This window comes from Macrobrachium rosenbergii, chromosome 4 (genome assembly GCF_040412425.1).
Source record: "Macrobrachium rosenbergii isolate ZJJX-2024 chromosome 4, ASM4041242v1, whole genome shotgun sequence".
NCBI lineage: Eukaryota > Metazoa > Arthropoda > Malacostraca > Decapoda > Palaemonidae > Macrobrachium > Macrobrachium rosenbergii.
Window position 1 is genome coordinate 64,151,352 of NC_089744.1, and position 18,713 is coordinate 64,170,064.

Sequence of the window (18,713 nt, forward strand, 5' to 3'; positions counted from 1 at the left end):
AATATTTACTCCTCATTTTGTAATAATTTTCACATATTTGTCTTTCATTTGCTTTTGTAATATATTTTTTAAATTGTAAAGAGACTTTATGGACACCTGGTACATACAGATAAATATGTATATGTCAAACGCGTACACCAATCAAGCTACTGCAATGCAAGCACGATTCAGACCAAAAGGCAACGATATCTTATAATAACTGTTGTTCTTTAAAAGATCGCTCAGTCTGACAATGCTAAAACATAAGAGTACACACGCAGCTTCGGTTATAATAAAACATCATTTTACACTGAAATGTTATGCCTACTGGTCTTGACCGAATCTACTGTAGCTTTATAAGCACTACATGTCTCGGACCGATTTCATGAATGACCCTTATATTTGATATTTCATGAAGCTACGATGTGAATTTTAACTGAATATCCACAACTACATTTACAGGTAACTACTGCAATTTGAAGCAATACAAGTCAACGTGTATTGCTTCAAAATACAGCATATACTGATCAACATAATTACAGACATTCATTTAGTATTATTATTATTATTATTATTTAGAAGATGAACTCTACTCATATGAAACAAGCCCACAGGTGCCACTGACTTGAAATGCAAGCTTCCAAAGAATATGGTGTTCTTTAAGAAGAAGTAAGAGGAAGCAAAAGGGAAATACATTAAGTAGAGATCTCACCTATTAAAAAAGAAAAAAAAATAATAAATGGATAAAAATGTCATTGCACCTTCGCTTGAACTTTTGAAGTTCCAATGGCTCGACCTCCTCAGGAAGGCTGTTCCACAGTCCAACGGTGTGAAGAATAAAGGACCTCTGGAAATGAGAAACTCTACAGAGACGCACATTTACTGCATAATAGTGATGCTATTCAGCAAATCTGGTTGCTCTCGGCAGGAAAAGGGGAACAGTAAAGAACGTCATGTTCTCATTTCATGAGGGACCTGTTTTACCTGACAAAGGAATTCAGAGACTGACTCTTAATATGCCCTGTTCAATTCCAGTGTCATGATGACGACATGTTCCTCTATCATGGCCTTCGGTGGGATGCCCTTCAATCTCTGGCTCTACTCAGGTCACTGGCTCACCGAAGGCGACGACACCATCGTCGTCCCCTTCCGCAGTATCACCACGTCCTTGACTTTCGTCATGGGCCCTGTCATCGTCGGTATGTTCATCAGACACTTTCACGAAAAAACAGCCAGCATCATCACGAAGGTGAGTTTGTCTTCTTTTTTTCATATAATTAATTTTCATTTCTGTGTTTGTATAATAATATTATTAGGAGCTTGTTGGAGCGCGCTGGAATCTGGGGTTGCTGTCCCCTACCCTCCCGATCCCCTACCTACCCCGCCCCCACCCGGGGCGGACAAACCGGTTTGCAAGGGGTGGGTAGCTGTGTCACGTCTCCCCTGCTGTCACCCGGGGAGGACAATTAAGATCAGATCTTCTCGTATTTTATTATTATTATTATTATTATTATTATTATTATTATTATTATTATTATTATTATTATTATTATTATTATTCAGAAGATAAACCGCATTCATACGGAACAAGCCTACAGGGGCCACTGACTTGAAATTCAAGCTTCCAAAGAATATGGTGTTCGTGAAATAAATTACAGATGATAACAGGAAATACAGAAAGAAAAGAAATGCTGAATTGTATTAGGACAGTATTGCATTGCATCTTCGCTCTAACTTTTGAGGCTCTAATTGCACAACATCCAACGGTGTGAGGAATAAAACACCTCTGGAACTGAAAAGTTCGACATCGCGGCACATTTACTGCACATCAGTAGCTGGATTTAGGACAAAACATTGCTGTTCTGAATGCTTAACAAAAGTGATGATTAGGATATGTATTAATCCCTAAGAACTGTTTTCAAAAGACTGAAATAATGACAAACATCGCAGGCGTATAAAAGGCCATGAAAACAGGACAAAGAGGGATAAAAGGGACGGACAAAAGAGAGAGAGAGAGAGAGAGAGAGAGAGAGAGAGAGAGAGAGAGAGAGAGAGAGAGAGAGAGAGAGAGAATAACAACAGAGCAAAAAGAATATCAGAGTAAACACACATATCCTAATAAGGAAGCAAACAAGTACTTGCACGAAACTCCAAGCAGATATGTATAAAATTTACATTTATTCAAGGAAAAATACCGTTGCATTAGCTGTGATGATAATATTGTTGATAACACAAATAACCTGTTGACAGATATCTGTAATACAACAGTTTCTTATCTACTTTACGATGCCTTTTATTGAAAAGCCAAAGAAAACCCAGAACTCGAGACAGACGGTCTGGGCGCCTGATGAGGAGGAGATATGATGAGGTTACTGACCACGTTATGGGATGAGTGACATGTTGCAACAGATTGCAGGAAAGATCATGGAAATGGAAGTGCTAGGGGCACGAAGGAGAGGAAGGGCTAAGAGCAGAAGACTAGACTGCTTTCAAGACGACATGAGAGACAAAGGAACAGACGAAAGGAAGACGCAAGATAGAAACACCTGGAAAAGAATCACTAAAAGAAGCGATCCCGATTAGGGATTAAGCTGAAAAGAAGAATAAATGCATATTTTGAGACTGAGATTCTTAGTTAGCCATGGAACCCAGAGAGGGAGCATTACATTAGCAGATAGCTTTTTCAAGATCAGGCAGAAAACGAGCAGGGAAGAGACTGAAGAAGTTTGAAGGGAGAAAAGGAGGGAGGTCAAATCTCAACAACGTAGCGAATAAAAATGGAAGGAAATGATAGAAAAGTGATAACCATATGAAGGATGGAAATGGAGAAATTAGAGCTATAAAGGTATGATGATGGTATGATGGAGACTGTACTCTGAAAATCGGAAGAGAATGAATAGAAACTGAAGGATTCTGACATGACAAAGGAACTAAAAGGAAATGTAACATCTTAAGAGGCTGGGAGGGCCATTCAGAACGTGACATGCGAGGCCACAGCACCATCAAGAAAAATGAAATATTTGCTAAAACTTTTGGATAATCAGTCACTGATGACCTGACCAGAATATATACAAACTGATTAAGGAAGAGTTGAAACCTCGGGAAAATATCATGACAATACTACTATAAATAGGACAGTGATGCAATGTATTGAGAAAATCAAGTAACAAAACCTGGCATACAATAAACATAATCAAGGTGCTGGAGGCAAGGCCGCGAACATTAATGAAATCGACATCTGTCACTCTGGCTTCATGCTAGAAAATTAACAGGAGCAAAATTAGGAGAAGAGGTTAGTGAAATGTTTAAAACCTGAAGGTGAATCGCAGAGGGGAGTTTTGAAAATCAAGGTAAATCAAACAAAGCTTAATGTGAATGGAAAAAAAAGTAGAGAATAATCTTTTACATAAGTGACCATGATGATAAGGGGTAGGCTGAATTTGAAGCTGAGTATCGAATGCAATGATGGGATCACGAGAGATGCTTAGGATTACAGAACTACAACTAGAAATGAAGTACAGGATTTCAGTTACCAAATTGCATACTAACAGCAACTGGGGAACAGAGTAAGGAGGATCAACCTCTTGTGGTATGATAGCTGGTACATTTCAGCTACACTGACAAAATCCTTTCTGGGAATCACGGGAATACGAAAGGGAACTGCAACAATCTGGACAAAGCAGGAAACGATTGCTTAACTACTGGTAAATTTAAGTTTCCAACAAGGAAACAAGAGCCAAAAATATACTATGGGCAGCACAAATGTAAATAAAGAAGATTCTGAAGAGGTGCGACTGTAAAATGCTACGATTTAGGGCCGAAGTGCATGGGAAGATCATATTAATAATGAAGACGTTGACGAGACATATACTGCCAAACAGCTCAAAAACAGACTGTGACCTTATAAAGAGAGAAGGGTGAGAGCAGTTAATCAGAACAGTAGAACTGTAGAGTAGGTATGAAAGTAGTCGTACGAAGTTGGACTACATACAAATTCAGGAAGAAAATGCAAAGAACAAAAGCTGGAGGAGAGAACTTAATTGTCTCTCTCCACGTAAGGTGAAAATCGGGTCTTAAAATGTTAAGGAGGATAATGATCAATCTTTAGTACCTTGCTCAGGAAATAATGTCCTTGCAAATCTATTATTATTATTATTATTATTATTATTATTATTATTATTATTCATGGCATCCATGATTCATCACTGAATAAGCCAAGTCTCAGCAAAAAAAAAAGACAAGTAAAACTGTAAAGAGAAAAGGCGTAATAAAAATGAACACATAAATAATAGAATCTAGAAACAAATAAGTTTCAAGTAAACAAAAACAATGGAAAGCGTGCTCATATTCACTCGAAGACAAACCCACGGAAGAATATGGTACAAAGACTAATACACAACCCAAGCTTTGCAAACACTGGGTAGAATGAGCTTTACCCAGCATAAAGCAGTTTAATTTGACATTCGATACGAGTCCTCTGCCACAAATGGTGAACTGAGACTTACAAGAGCTGTACAAAAAAAAAGAGCTGTACAAAAAAAATTAAACATGCTTTTATTAAAATGCACTAAAAAGTAAAAAAAAATTAATACTTGATCTTTGCTCTGGAAGGGGGAAGGGGAGGGGGAGGGGAGGTTGATGGAAGAGAGGAGGAGAGGTTGATGGAAGAGAAGGGGAGGGGTGGACAGCTAAATCAACACTTGATTGCGTGCTTTGGAGTGGGAATGGGGAGGGGATGGGTGGGGGAAGGGGATGGAAGGGGAAGAGGGAAGGGGAGGGGCAGGACACAGCTAAATTAACGCTTGATCATGTGCTATGGGAGGGGAGGGGAGGGAGGGGGGAGGACAGGAGGAAGGGAATGGAAGAGGGGAGGGGAGGGGAGGACAAAAACTAAATTAACACTTTACCGTGTGCTTGAGGAGGGGAGGGGATGGGTGGGGATGGAAGAGAGAAGGGGAAGGGGGAGGGAAGAGGGAAAAGGAGGAGAGGACACAGCTAAATTAACACTTGATCATGTGCTGGGGAGGGGAAGGGGGAAGGGGATGGAAGAGGAAAGGGGTTATATAGAAGATAGATTCTACCGAGTAGTCAAAGTTGTGAAATATCCGAAGTTTCATAAAAATCAAGTTTAATAAAAAATCCTGAGATACTGGGAGAGGTCACTGTTGGGTCACAAGAGGTCACTGCTGACCTACTGATCACGTAAGGTTGTATTGTCACCGGGATTGAGTAACCATGCAAAATTTCAAGTCCATCGGACGAAGGGAACAGGTCGAAAATTGAGTTACAAGATTTAACCCAAACAGACAGAGAGACAAGTTAAATAAAAGCATGTAAAAACAAGACTGAAGGAAGAATTGATGAACATTTCAAAATAAAAGAAACAAAAGTTAAAATGTAAGAGACAAAAGTAAAAAATTTATCCCTTTTATGTAGAGAAGATTTGGTCTTGAAACTGTGTGAAAGTTGCGACTTCTATGAGGCTCTGAGCAAAGCTGAAGCCTTCAAACCAGTTACGTTAAGTAACTGCAGTGGTTCTTTCCGCCTTGAGTGTACCCTTTGCCATAATTCGAAGGCTAAAGCTAGTCATTGTCGGTAAATACCACAGCTCTAACTTATATAGGTTAATAACTTTGTATATCTCTTCTTTTTTTCACAGCAGAAAAATTCCCCATGTACTGTCTGTTTATAACTTCAAAGGGGAATGCAACTATGATTCTGAAACAATAACAATGAAATCATACATGCTACCCTCTGTAAACCGATGATTATTCTTGTTCATAATCTTCTACAGATAGCAAGCATCATTGGATGGATAGGCTGCTTGGTGGGAAGCACTTGCTGGTTAATCCTATACTGGGATATTTTCGTGAAGGCCTCCATTTTTATCTACGCAACAGCCATCTTGCTACCAGTCACTGGTTTCCTCCTAGCATATGGCTTTGCAAAACTCCTCTGTCAGGTAAAGTAAATTTACTGCCATAACCTTAGGGCACGTGAGGTGTTTCACCTTCCTAACGGTTATACGTAGCTTTTCCTTACTTTTATCATTCATCAGCTTTGGTCTTCTTTAAAACACGGAGCTAGTGTAGAGTTGTATTCAGACGAAAGCATAAACAGGAGATATCATAAGTAAAGTAGCAAGTTAAGTAAGTATATCTTAGTTTAACCAGACCACTGAGCAGCACTACGTACATGGAAGTGCGGAGAGATATGGTATAGGACAATCAGACAATTAGCCGACTGTGAACAAATATCATAAGCCAAGAAGGAATCAGATAATTCTAGTTCTCAAGTTTCAGGATTTAAAAATAAATATCTCGAGGTAAAATCGTGGCTATAAGAATATTCTCAAAACTATTCGTGAAATACTCTCCATCCATCGAACTTAAAACGCTTTATAAATCCCATTTCTAATACTCTTTCAACTCTTAGCTACTGAGATTGTAGACAGAAAGGTATGGGGGGCTTCATGCTGTCAGGTTGTCATACCTACTTGCACGACAGATTTATGAATTTATTTTTCTTAATGTTTACTACGCGAAGTGTTTACTGAACTATATCGCCAAAATGTCTTCACTCTCACGTTTAAAGCTCAATCTGGTGTTTGATAAAACATTAATTTAGTGCATCTCTTCCATTATAATCGTAATCATTATCTATTGTCAAGAAAATTACCATCTGTTTAAGCAGCAACAGTTTTACAAGCAAGTTTTATATCACGCTTATTTTGTCATTCTTCCTGCTGGTCACTATTAAAAAGGAAAAAAAAAATACCCCATCCCTAAAAACTATTCAGTCAGGATTCCTGTTATATTATTGTTAATGAAAATTACTTAAAATATTTAAAAAGTGGTTTCACCATGATATTTTATTCTCATTCCCTTGACTTACATCGAGCAGTTTTCCATTTTAAAGGTATACGCACAACCGTGGGTATACGTCAAATGCAAGAGGTACTCGATGTTTTTTAAGCCCTTTTTAATTTTTTCTCTACCGAAAACCAAAAACCGTCATCGGAATCGGATTCCTTCAGATAGATGAAAAATTATTTTTATCTTACATATCGTTAACTTTTCTTTTGCAAGTTATCACTGCACACACTTTTAACTGAACATGAATACTGTACTAGATTTTTAGTGCTAGACTGAAGCACTTTCAAGAATTTGCGTGAAGTTAATAGGCATTCTGATCCTGATCCTAATATGTTATCATTTTCATTATCATTACTATTGTGCATCCTTACTGACAGGTTCATTCAGTATGCTGTCAAAGCTAACATTATAGAATAGTCAGAATAGTCACTGATTTGTCTTTGATTTCGAGTGTCTTCTGAAGAACAACTATTAAAAGCCAAAAAAATAATATGCGCATTTTATGAGACATTTCTGCTTTTTTCACGAATCGTTATATTCTCGTGTACGCCTACATGTCAAACTAAACGGGATGCCTATTATTAACTATAAAGATTTTCCCGTTTTTAGGTCGCTTACGGACGCTAACATAAAATCACATGGATTATTAATAACCTGGTTTAATATTTTATGCTTATTCTTTTCGAGAATGATGAATCAATGTACTATCAATCGTATACATGAACGAACACTACTTGTGTGCATGTTATTTTTAAATCACGTCCAGATATGTGCATGAAGGCTGTACGTAGTGTTTCGAACACTGCCAATAGCCTTAATATCTACATCAATTTATTGCGATTTATAGATCCTATGAAATTTCTATGGATTTTATGGGCGTTTCAATAAGTGATACAGGTCGGCTCACAAAGGAGTTGACTCGGAAGAAAAATAATTCTTTGACGTAACATTACCGTCATCCAAAACGATCTTGATCTTCTCCCGATATATATACAGGATGCACATGCACGTACTCAAGTACATGCTTTAGTCATATACTGTCAGAAGCTGTGAAGACCGTATTTACTCCCAAAAGGATTCAGATAATCATACTGACTGTTAGTGCAAGAATTCGCTAAAGGATTTCCCCAAAAGCTTGTTCTTTGTGTATGTGTGCATGCGTTTTTCAACTGAAGAAGAGGTCAACAGTTTTAATGCCATCCGGCTTCATGTACATTCCTCTGTATGCCATTAAACACACGTGTGCAAGCCAGCAGAGAGAGAGAAAAGAGAGAAACACATGCAAACACAGGCTGATGACACTGAGTTCACTACAATATAAAATTCCGAGCAAACAAATGCTTCATCTCCAGCTGCGGTAAATATTTTTATGTATAAAAAATAAAATTATTGTAATCAAAATGAGAACAAAATTAATGTTATTTTATTTACAGAGTCAGAGAGAAAAGAGGGAAACAGACATAGCACATATAGACTCCTGATATGGGGATCGCAATAATATACAATTTCGAGCAAACAAATTATTTATTGCCTGCTACGGCAAATATTTTAAAGTATGAAGTTTGTATTAATAGCGCAATTACAACTCAAACATTAGTGCTGTTGTTTCATTTACAGAATCACCAAGTCTGCAGAACCATCGGGATTGAAACAGGCTCCCAGAATATGCCGGTGGCAGCGAGCGTTATTTTACTCTCCTTCCATGATCCCCGGGTGAGTTTTAGATGCAGTGCGTATAAATTTCCGCAGGCGGAGATAGAATAGAATAGAATAGAATGTAGAATTTAGGCCAAAGGCCAAGCGCTGGCACCTATGAGGTCATTCAGCGCTGAAAGGGAAATTGACAGTAAGAAGGTTTGAAAGATGTAACAGGAAAAAACCTCACAGTTCCACTATGGAACAACTGTTAGGAGAGAGTTGAGACAAAGCGAGGGCTCCCAACCATTGCATTAAATTTTAGGTAAAACTGGGGAAGCAGTTTTGGCTGTTGTTAGGTAATTATGGCAAGGGAGTAGGCCTTGAATTTTGACTTCATAATGGTCTGAAAATAAAATATTTTAAAATATAATTTATCCTAAGTCTCTTTCATACTTAACAGTGCTCCGATTTTTTTTAAACCTTTCCTTATATGACTGATCCAAAGAAGAGCCAGTTATAATTAGCATAATATGTCTATTCACCTGACCTTATAGAAAGCAAAGAATCAGAGCCATGGAATAGCTTGAAATGACAGTGAATACAAGTACAATATTTTTCAAAATAAACCCCACCAGCAAATATACTCAGCACCAGCGGGCATTTACTTAACCAGTAATCTTCCACTGAATTAAAGTCTTATATTTAAAAATGAAAGCCACAAAGAGCAAAGACGTCGTAAATAAACTAGAAACAAGACATAAACAAGTGAAGAAATTACTAGATGTTGTCAAGAGATGTTCCAGTAATACAATCAGCAGGAAACTAACCAAAAACTGTGGAAAGGGGAACACAGGATTTGAGAATGTTACTTGAATCACATATATTCTAACCTGAAATAATCCAAATTTGAAATTAGAGGCGCAGATACTCTTATGGGTTACGATACCTAATTGAATCGAAAAAAAAAAAAAAAAAAAACTAAAACAAAGGATGGTGAGTCATTCAACTGCAACGCACCCTTTCAATCCAAACATGTACGACTGGCGAATTACAAACCATGAATGGAATTAAGGATAGTATTTTGAGATCAAGGCAGCATATCCCAAAGTAACCTTGTCCCATATAATACCTGCATTTTCACATTGCATTAACAGTGCAAATAAGTCATGAAGAGTCATTTCGCTCTTTTTGGCATACATTACGAAGTGAAATAGAGATGTTGCCATTACAATTATGTTCCTTGTCCGAGAGTTTACAGGATCTGTCCACAAAGCTATTTATTAGCTGTGAGCATATGGTAAAAAAGAATTTGAACGCATAGTTGCACATTAGCGTCGAGAAAGCTTTAGGAATCACGGAGATTAACTATAAGCCAAGCGACCCAGTTCCGGTTCGCCTAAATGGCTATTTTACTCAGTCTTATCAAACATTGCAAATGCATTACGACGTTACACATGACGAATTACGCACTTTGCATTTACGTACCTAAAGATTCAATTATGATACCATTCTTATGTAGTTCTTTTGGCTTCTGTATTTTTTTTTCCACTTGGTTCTGGCAACCACCACACTCTAGCATACCAGTTCAACACCTGCATGACTCAGTGAGGCGAATTTTCCCATCTGATTACTTTTCTATTGACCTATAATTTGGTCATAATTATGTCAGATCTACTACCAAAGCCGACGACTCACTTTAGCTGTTACATAATCCGAGAAGTTTCTAGCTTTGACGAAGGCTAGATCTGCAATTATCATTCAAATTCAGACTTTAACTGGCATTTGCTTAGCATTTTCATTGTGTAATTACAAGTTAATGTACTTCAAGAACCTTCTGATGGCTTGGCCATTGTGGAACCGCGATTGAACGATGAATTAAACTTTATTTCAAGTCTGTGTTGATTCTGGAGCTAAACTGTCTTCGTTGTATGTAACTGCTCTGCTAATTGACATGATGGACTTCTTATATAGCTTCTACTATTTCTTTGGTAATAATTCGTCGTAATTGGAAATAATTAGAAGACCACTCTTCTGCGTATCCACCCAGCATATATACGTAAATAATACGAAATATATTGGTTTGGCAAAAGGATAAATTATGAAATTACAATGTGGTAATTCTGTTGTATTAAACAGGACATACCTGAAAAAGAAATGATGTGAGATATATTGGAGAGACAGAGTAAATACCCCAGATCTCTAACGAGTACTGAATGCTCATATGCAATACATATCAGTTAAAATCTCATTCACCGTAACTCAGGTTCACAAATCTCACTTATTAAGAGAGATGGACGTGGCAGGACATTATGAGGACTTGAAGGAGTAATGGCTACAACCCTAAACATGGTAAGCAACCCCAACAGTAGCAAATGTCTTGCTAAAAAAAAAAAGCCAGAAGAAAAGACTATAAATACTTGAATTGAGAACATAAAAAAAAGCTATTTCTCATTGCCAAAGAATATCTACTATTATTCACTGTTATCCAGGACTTTTATTTTAATTTGCTAAAAGTTTACATCTACCTACAATTCTAATCTGAATTTGAACAAAAACAGCAAACACACAAATATTAAATTAGTTCAAATGTGAACAAAGGCAGAAAATAGACATAAAGATCAGCTTACTTTAGATATATCTCAAGTGACATGAAAAATGCCCAGGGAATGTTAATACAAAGTTAGAGACGGAGAGGAGAGAAAATGAAACTCAGCTAAGCCGAGGATATAAGACGACAGACAAATCTGCCCATTCCTCTATACAATAATTCCTTTCAACACATACGAAAATAACGACATGAACACGTGAATATGGATCACACCCGTGCTTGTATGTTAACTGCACAGTTCATCAGATTTCTGATATTTCCAGATAAGAGGCAAGATCCTCATGTTCCCAACGCTGTACGGAGTGATGCTGCTGTCGGAAGTCTTCGTTGGGATAAGCGCATTCCAGCTGTACAAGAGATGCTGCGCCAGAAAACAAGAACACCTCCTTCCCATGACCTACACAGCCAAGATCGAGCCTGGGACGCAAGCGGAAAAGGCGTCGCTGACAGTCTGATTCCAAGCAAAATGGACAGATGCAAAGAGAAAGAGGGACAGAAAAAAAATTAACTGGAATAGACTGCTCTGAACTGTTTCTGACGCTTAGTCAGCTAAGAAGTGGACTGAAATTGTAGCTCTGGTTTAGATTAACAAAGGCATGTCATGTACGTGGTTTATTTGTTAGAAAATAATATTATGAATATCCCATGTGGGGGCTAAAGCTCAATTTAGATCTTTAATTTTTTCATCACTGATATTTCATCTGATAAGTAATTGCATAGTTTAAAAAAAAGCAAAAATTCGTATTTTTGTATAAGCGCCATACCAAACTTTTATAATTATGGACATTCAGTCTGGCAAAAGGATTACAGTACAAGAAAAAAAAAAGAATACACAACAAATTAATAAATAATTAAACTAGAACACGATCCCTTTAAAGTAATACAAATTTCGCGCAACCTTTGCATTGCTCTAACACAAAACCACACACATATATTTTACGAAATACCATTAATATTCCGATCATTATGGAACGGCCACGTTACCAAAATAAATAATGAAAGGATAGTGGCAATTTCGACTTTGTCGTGACTCTAGGAATCGGTCCTAGATGATTTAGTCTAAGCAGCAAAAGAGAAGGTTTGCAAGGCAGAAGCGCTTCCCGACCATGCAAGAATCATGATTCCAAGGACACGTGCATAATTCGACATCAGTGTGGCTGGAATCCGACGTTCTCTGGGATCCTGTAAAGGACTGACTGGATTCGGGGTGTAGTGACACTTACATGTGATTGACTTTCAGGTGTACACATTACTCAAGATAGAAGTTAGTTTACGATAAATGCATGAATAAACAGTATATGTTATTTCATTTTCCAAAACTAAATATGTTTGAGTGTGTGATATGAAATAAAATTTTTATATTCCCATAATTAAATGTACAATATTTTGACATTCACATAGCATGAACAATTAAAATGCATTGCTGCGATCAGGATTCTCAGAAGTCTGCCATATGTAACACACACACACACACACACACACACACACACACACACATATATATATATATATATATATATATATATATATATATATATATATATATCTCAACTCTAACTCTACAAACGGTATTTTTATACTTTCAAATATTAAGCCACAAAAATTCCCTCCATATTAAATTCACTTTAACATGAAAATAAAGCTCACCGTAAGTGTGACAGTCACTTTATCCACTTAGCCGTCAAAGGAAATAAAAAAAAAGATTCCATCTCTGGAATTAAAAGATGCTTTCATCTCTTATACACAGATGCCTTTCGAATTCATGTTCTATTAGAAGAATCGAAAGCAGAGTAGCACATGTAGCACTTGGTTACATACTACAGTATACAGGATGCATGATAGTTTTTCATTAGGTTTACCAACAACTATTTTATAATTTAAAAAATACTGAGCCGCAATTAACCCATTAATATCGAATTCACTACACCTTGGGAATAGCCTACGCCATAATGGGAACTTGACAGGGATATTTATGGCAGAATGGAAATCAAATCTCTTGCTATCTGAGCGGGTAAGTCTACAGCTCACAAGTATCATCCCAAACATGCATAGGTTAGAACCCTGGTCAGGCTAGATTTATTCATCATATACAATTCCCTTTGGGTGCAAGTAATTCCCCATAGTATAGTGAATTCGATATCAATAGCCTACTTGTTGATTAATTCTTAAATATATATATATATATATATATATATATATATATATATATATATATATATATATATATATATATATATATATGCATATGTATATACAGATACATATATACAGATATATATATATATATATATATATTATATATATATATATATATACACATATGTCTATGCATATACATATATAGATATATATATATATATATATATATATATATATATATATATATATATATATATATAATTTAAACGTTTTATTAAAATGCACTAAAAATCGAAAAATAATTTTTTGAGACACACCAGAATTTTATAACAATTAATCATTTCTACAAAAATAAAAGCGTGGGCGCCAAACATGGAAGGAAATGCTACAAGGTTGTATTGTCACCGGGACTGAGTAACCATGCAAAATTTCAAGTCCATCGGACGAAGGAACAGGTTGAAAATTGAGTTACAAGGTTTGACCAAGACTAACAAACAAATTGACAAAAAGCAAGCTAAATAAAAGCGTATAATATATATATATATATATATATATATATATATATATATATATATATATATATATATATATATATATATATATATATATATATATATATATATATATAAATATATATAATTTATATACTGTATATATATCCTAGTGTTGTTAAGTATAGCAAGAGTAAAATCCTCATATGTTTCTTTAAGGCATTATTGTGTATAATTTTCCTGCAATAAAACAGATGGATATACCAAAACAGCATTGATCTGCATGTATGAACTTTCAATATACTACGTAGTTCGCTTTAGATATTAATTACCATCACTTTAGAAGCCAGATGTCTGAAAAATGTAAGCTCTGCAGCTCAACGACCTCCAAATCAGTAATGTCAACTCCATATTAAAAAGCAAAAAAAAAAAAGGTTAATTCTAATAGCTGAAAGTATAGCTATGCGTTCAGAAATCTGGCCAAGTTAAACAAGGAATAGGTAATCCCACAAAAGCCACACATGAGCACTGCCATCATTATAAGAACACGGTAACTTCCGGTTATCCAGATTCTAACAACTCAGTAGCAAAGCAATTACTGAGAAGAGGAAGCGGAGAGAGTAACAAAGTAACATCATACTGCACCTTCACAAGTGATCTCTCCCATCCCCTTCCCTTCCACCGCAGCACCATCACCCTTGGAAAAAAAAAAAAAAAAAAAAAAAAACCAGCCGTCTAAAATCACCACTGCTGTTATTCCTTGATCTCCGCAACAATAACCTGTTCATTCTTCGGAAAGCACAAAGGGCTTTTCCCATGACCTGACTGACAAATATGTACCAGAGAGAGAGAGAGAGAGAGAGAGAGAGAGAGAGAGAGAGAGAGAGAGAGAGAGACAGACAGAGAGAGAGAGAGAGAGAATGTATGTTTGTTATTGGCAAGTGATAAAAATTGACGGGTCGTCTGTGTTGTGACCAGTCCTCCCTCATTAATTCAAACGACTAATGAATACATTTTAACATTCATCAAAAGAATAACCTATTGTTGCACTTCATGCAACAACCGTCCACAGCAAGTATGGTCAACATCAGTCATCCTGAGCGCTCTATAGGGACAAATGTTGAAAGAAAAGGATCCATTCTCTTTGATTTTCTTTTTCCAAAGGGCTGTTTATTAGGCCTAATCAAGGTGCTGGTAACTTGTCTCGTTACAAGTGATGCGACACAATAATCTGAAACAATCTTCAAGTTCAGTCTCTGTCTACATTCAAGTAAGAGACATGTTTTTTATATTGCGTGGTAAAGATGCCCTGCTGACAAAACAAATGAATCAACATGATTAAGGCTAAACATGGAAAACCAAAGGCAGAACACTCAAAATGGTTAAATTGATTAGTACGCCAGATGGAAAAAACAACTTGCTTTTAGAAATCACTCGAGCAACACAAACATCCAAACTGGTTAGAAGACCAAGTAACGTAAACTTGCTCTAAGAAAACTAAAGGCAAACCCAAATCTTGGCATTCGAGGAAAGCAACACACTCAAATACTGATTAGTAGACCATGTGACAAAGAAAAAACTTGCTTTTAGAGCGCATGCATATGTCTTGCCCAAAATACAAAAACAGTAATAAAAAATCAATTTTGACAAGCCCAATCTTCACGTCTATATTAGGGTTATTCGGAGGAACCGCACAGCAAGAATAATAGATCTGACACGTTTTCTTGGAGGTACACTGACTAAACCGACAACTGTTCACCTCCAAGCTTGGGGGATGTTGTTGGGAGGGGGAGAATGACATTTATAAATAAACCATCAAATATTATCAAAATGATAGGATGAATCACATTATAAAGATGTGAAGGAAAACTATATCTGAAGCACTGAAACAAGCCAAAAGGTGGGTGTATCCTTTTCAGATGTGTTAATCAGGTCAACAGTCACAGCATTAGGGAAAATGAAGTAAGGCTGAGTGAGAACTTCTGAAGATGACCGAGGAGGAGGATTTGTGAACAATAACATCACTTCTAAATAAGGAGGAAAGGTAAGAGGACGTCACTGGTGAAGAGAAGAAAAGGTACGGGGGAACAGCTTTCAGGAATATACTTTCAACAGAGAAAGGGCCAGATATACTGTAGCGCATGAACTACAAGCGCCACCCTCCCCCCCCACAAAAAAAAAGGCAGATAACGAACTTTAAATATATTTACGGGGAACAAAGCGATTTAAATACTTATATGTCCTTTCGTGCAGGTTTTTTTTCTTTGGGGAGTACTGAATCTGGTTTTAGTTTTCTGTAAAAGAAAACTATTGTGCAGGCTTCGTCTGTCCGTTCGCACTTTTCCTGTCCGCATTCAGATCTTAAAAAAACTACTGAGGCTAGAGGGCTGCAAATTGGTATGTTGATCATCCACCATCCAATCATCAAACGTACCAAATTGCAGCCCTCTGGCCTCAGTAGTTTTTATTTTCTTTAAGGTTAAAGTTAGCCATAATCGTGCAGCTGGCAACGATATACGACAGGCCACCACCGGGCCGTGGTTAAAGATTCATGGGCCGCGGCTCATACAGCATTATACCGAGATCACCGAAAGATAGATCTATTTTCGGTGGCCTTGATCATACGCTGTACAGAAAACTCGACTGCGCTGAAGAAACTTCGGCGCATTTTTTACTTGTTTTATTTCTTCTTTACAGCTATATCATCATCATCGCTTCCAACGCCTCTTGACTCAAAGGGCAACTCTTGTCTTTACTGTTCTTCGTCTCACAAAAATCTCCATCCATATCCAGCCGCCCTTCTCATAGATCTCATCCAAGTTGGTTTGGGTCTTCTAACTCCAAAGGTGCCCACAGGAGCCCAGCTGACACTGTCACGTAATGTTCTCCAAAGGGTTGTGCGAAGGACGTGTCTGAGCCATCACCATCTCCCTTTTATCATTATCTCATCTATGATGCAAGAATCAGAATGCCTTAAGTAGGCCACTTTTAGTAAGCAGAGCCGGCGCTATGCTTGAATCGAACGTATGAGTTACGACCATATGCCTGATAAAATTTTGAGTCCCTTCCCAAGTACGAGTAATTTATCATTAAAACACTAAGTTGAGTTGGCAAATAACATTAAATGTACGAAGTTCTCCGAGAATATGCAGTACTCATTATCACGGATTTCGACGACATTCCCAAAACACTGGGTAACTGCAGAGTTGCAAGGCTGCCAACAATAGGGAAAGGAGGGTGATAACAAACTCTGAACGTACGTACCCAAAACGGAAAGGTTATATTTACAAATAATGAGAATGAAGAAAGGATTCAATTTTTTGTCCCTCTTTTTGCTAGCATTCATTTGCAGGTGAATGGTGATTTATATAGCCTTATTAACTTCAAAAACTTTGTCATTTGCTGTTAACAATCCTAAGTCATTTGAAAATGTCAGACATGTGGCGTTCTAATCGAAATCGCTGCTTATTTTTCTGTCCTTCTCTCTAAAAACTCTTCATTTTCTTATCTGACATCTCTACACACTGCAGATAACAAGAGATGTCCATTTACCCTTTCCCTGTCTCCAACACGGTCCCTCGGTTATCTAATTTTTTCTCATCCCGATCTTTTCTTTCTTTCTATCATGAGTCTCTTCCTCACAAAGAGTAGTGTTTTGTTCACTTTTTACTAACTTTTTTTAGGCATATTATACGAAAATAATAAGCTTCAGAGCAGACAATAAATGTAAGTAAATGTCAACACGTAAGTGCAAGTATATAATATCCATGAGTAAAATTAAATTCATCTTTTCACCGAGGGAGGGAGAAGAGTCAAAACGGGTACAGAATTCCAGTTTCTCAGTAATTCTCACGGGATGAAGATGCTAGCCCCATGCACATCTGATTTACCCAAGTAAAGAATGGTAAGCACTTGCAGCTGGGTGAACTGGTGGGAGGTAGGCCGAATGCAATGTATGGACATAGCAAACGTAAGCCACACACTGTAGCATTCAGCCACAGTGTCCACTTTCACTGACAGGGCTTACAAAGATGCACTGGGGAATCGCCACACCTGTGTATATACATACATACACACACACACACACACACACACACACACATATATATATATATATATATATATATATATATATATATATATATATATATATATATATATATATATATATATGAAAACGAACACATGAAAACGTGTTTCACAGAAATAAATTTCTGACTCACACATATCCTCCTCTGTGGAGGAATTGCTAATGCCCTGGTGTCCACTTCCACTGACAACGCTTACAAAGACGCACTGTGGAATCGCCACATCTGTGTATATACACATACATACATACATACATACATACATACATACACACACACACACACACACACACACACACACACATATATATATATATATATATATATATATATATATATATATATATATATATAAATGAACAAGTGAAAACGTGATTCACAGAAATAAATTTCTGACTCACACACATCCTCCTCTGTGGAGGAATTGCTAATGCCCTGGACTCTCACTTGAAAGACCGGGCCTGGCCCCAATGTGAGTCAGAAATTTTTATATATATATATATATATATATATATATATATATATATATATATATATATATATATATATATATATATATATATATATATATATATATATATATATATATATATATATATATATATATATATATATATATATATATATATATATATATAGTTTATATTCGTGTACAAGCCCAAATACATAGACGGTCATGTTTGCATGCATGCGCTCACGCATGTCACAAAACGTAAACAAGTAACAATACCGAAAGTGGAAAAAAAGGTGTAAAGCGGTAAATGTACTTCAAAGACATTCTTCTGACACGGTGGCAAACGCAAATAAAAAAACCCCTTTGATGAACATTCCCTTTGATAAGCGGATCCACGTGAGACGGGAAAATTGCAGAGATGCCAAAGCGTTGCCGTCCCTT

General features: G+C 36.7%; 2 protein-coding genes across 4 annotated transcripts in view; one reads left to right on the forward strand and one right to left on the reverse strand.

Moving 5' to 3' along the window:
• Window positions 1-12,397, forward strand: part of LOC136835172 (ileal sodium/bile acid cotransporter-like) — a 56,507-nt gene extending 44,110 nt beyond the window's left edge. Inside the window, exons 4-7 of the mRNA XM_067098387.1 lie at window positions 1,015-1,228; window positions 5,774-5,941; window positions 8,472-8,567; window positions 11,364-12,397. Coding sequence (XP_066954488.1) covers window positions 1,015-1,228; window positions 5,774-5,941; window positions 8,472-8,567; window positions 11,364-11,555 — 670 coding nt within the window. The 3' untranslated portion in view covers window positions 11,556-12,397. The remainder of the gene's footprint in view (window positions 1-1,014; window positions 1,229-5,773; window positions 5,942-8,471; window positions 8,568-11,363) is intronic.
• Window positions 1-18,713, reverse strand: part of LOC136835184 (uncharacterized) — a 185,970-nt gene that overhangs the window by 123,341 nt on the left and 43,916 nt on the right. The window lies entirely within an intron of this gene.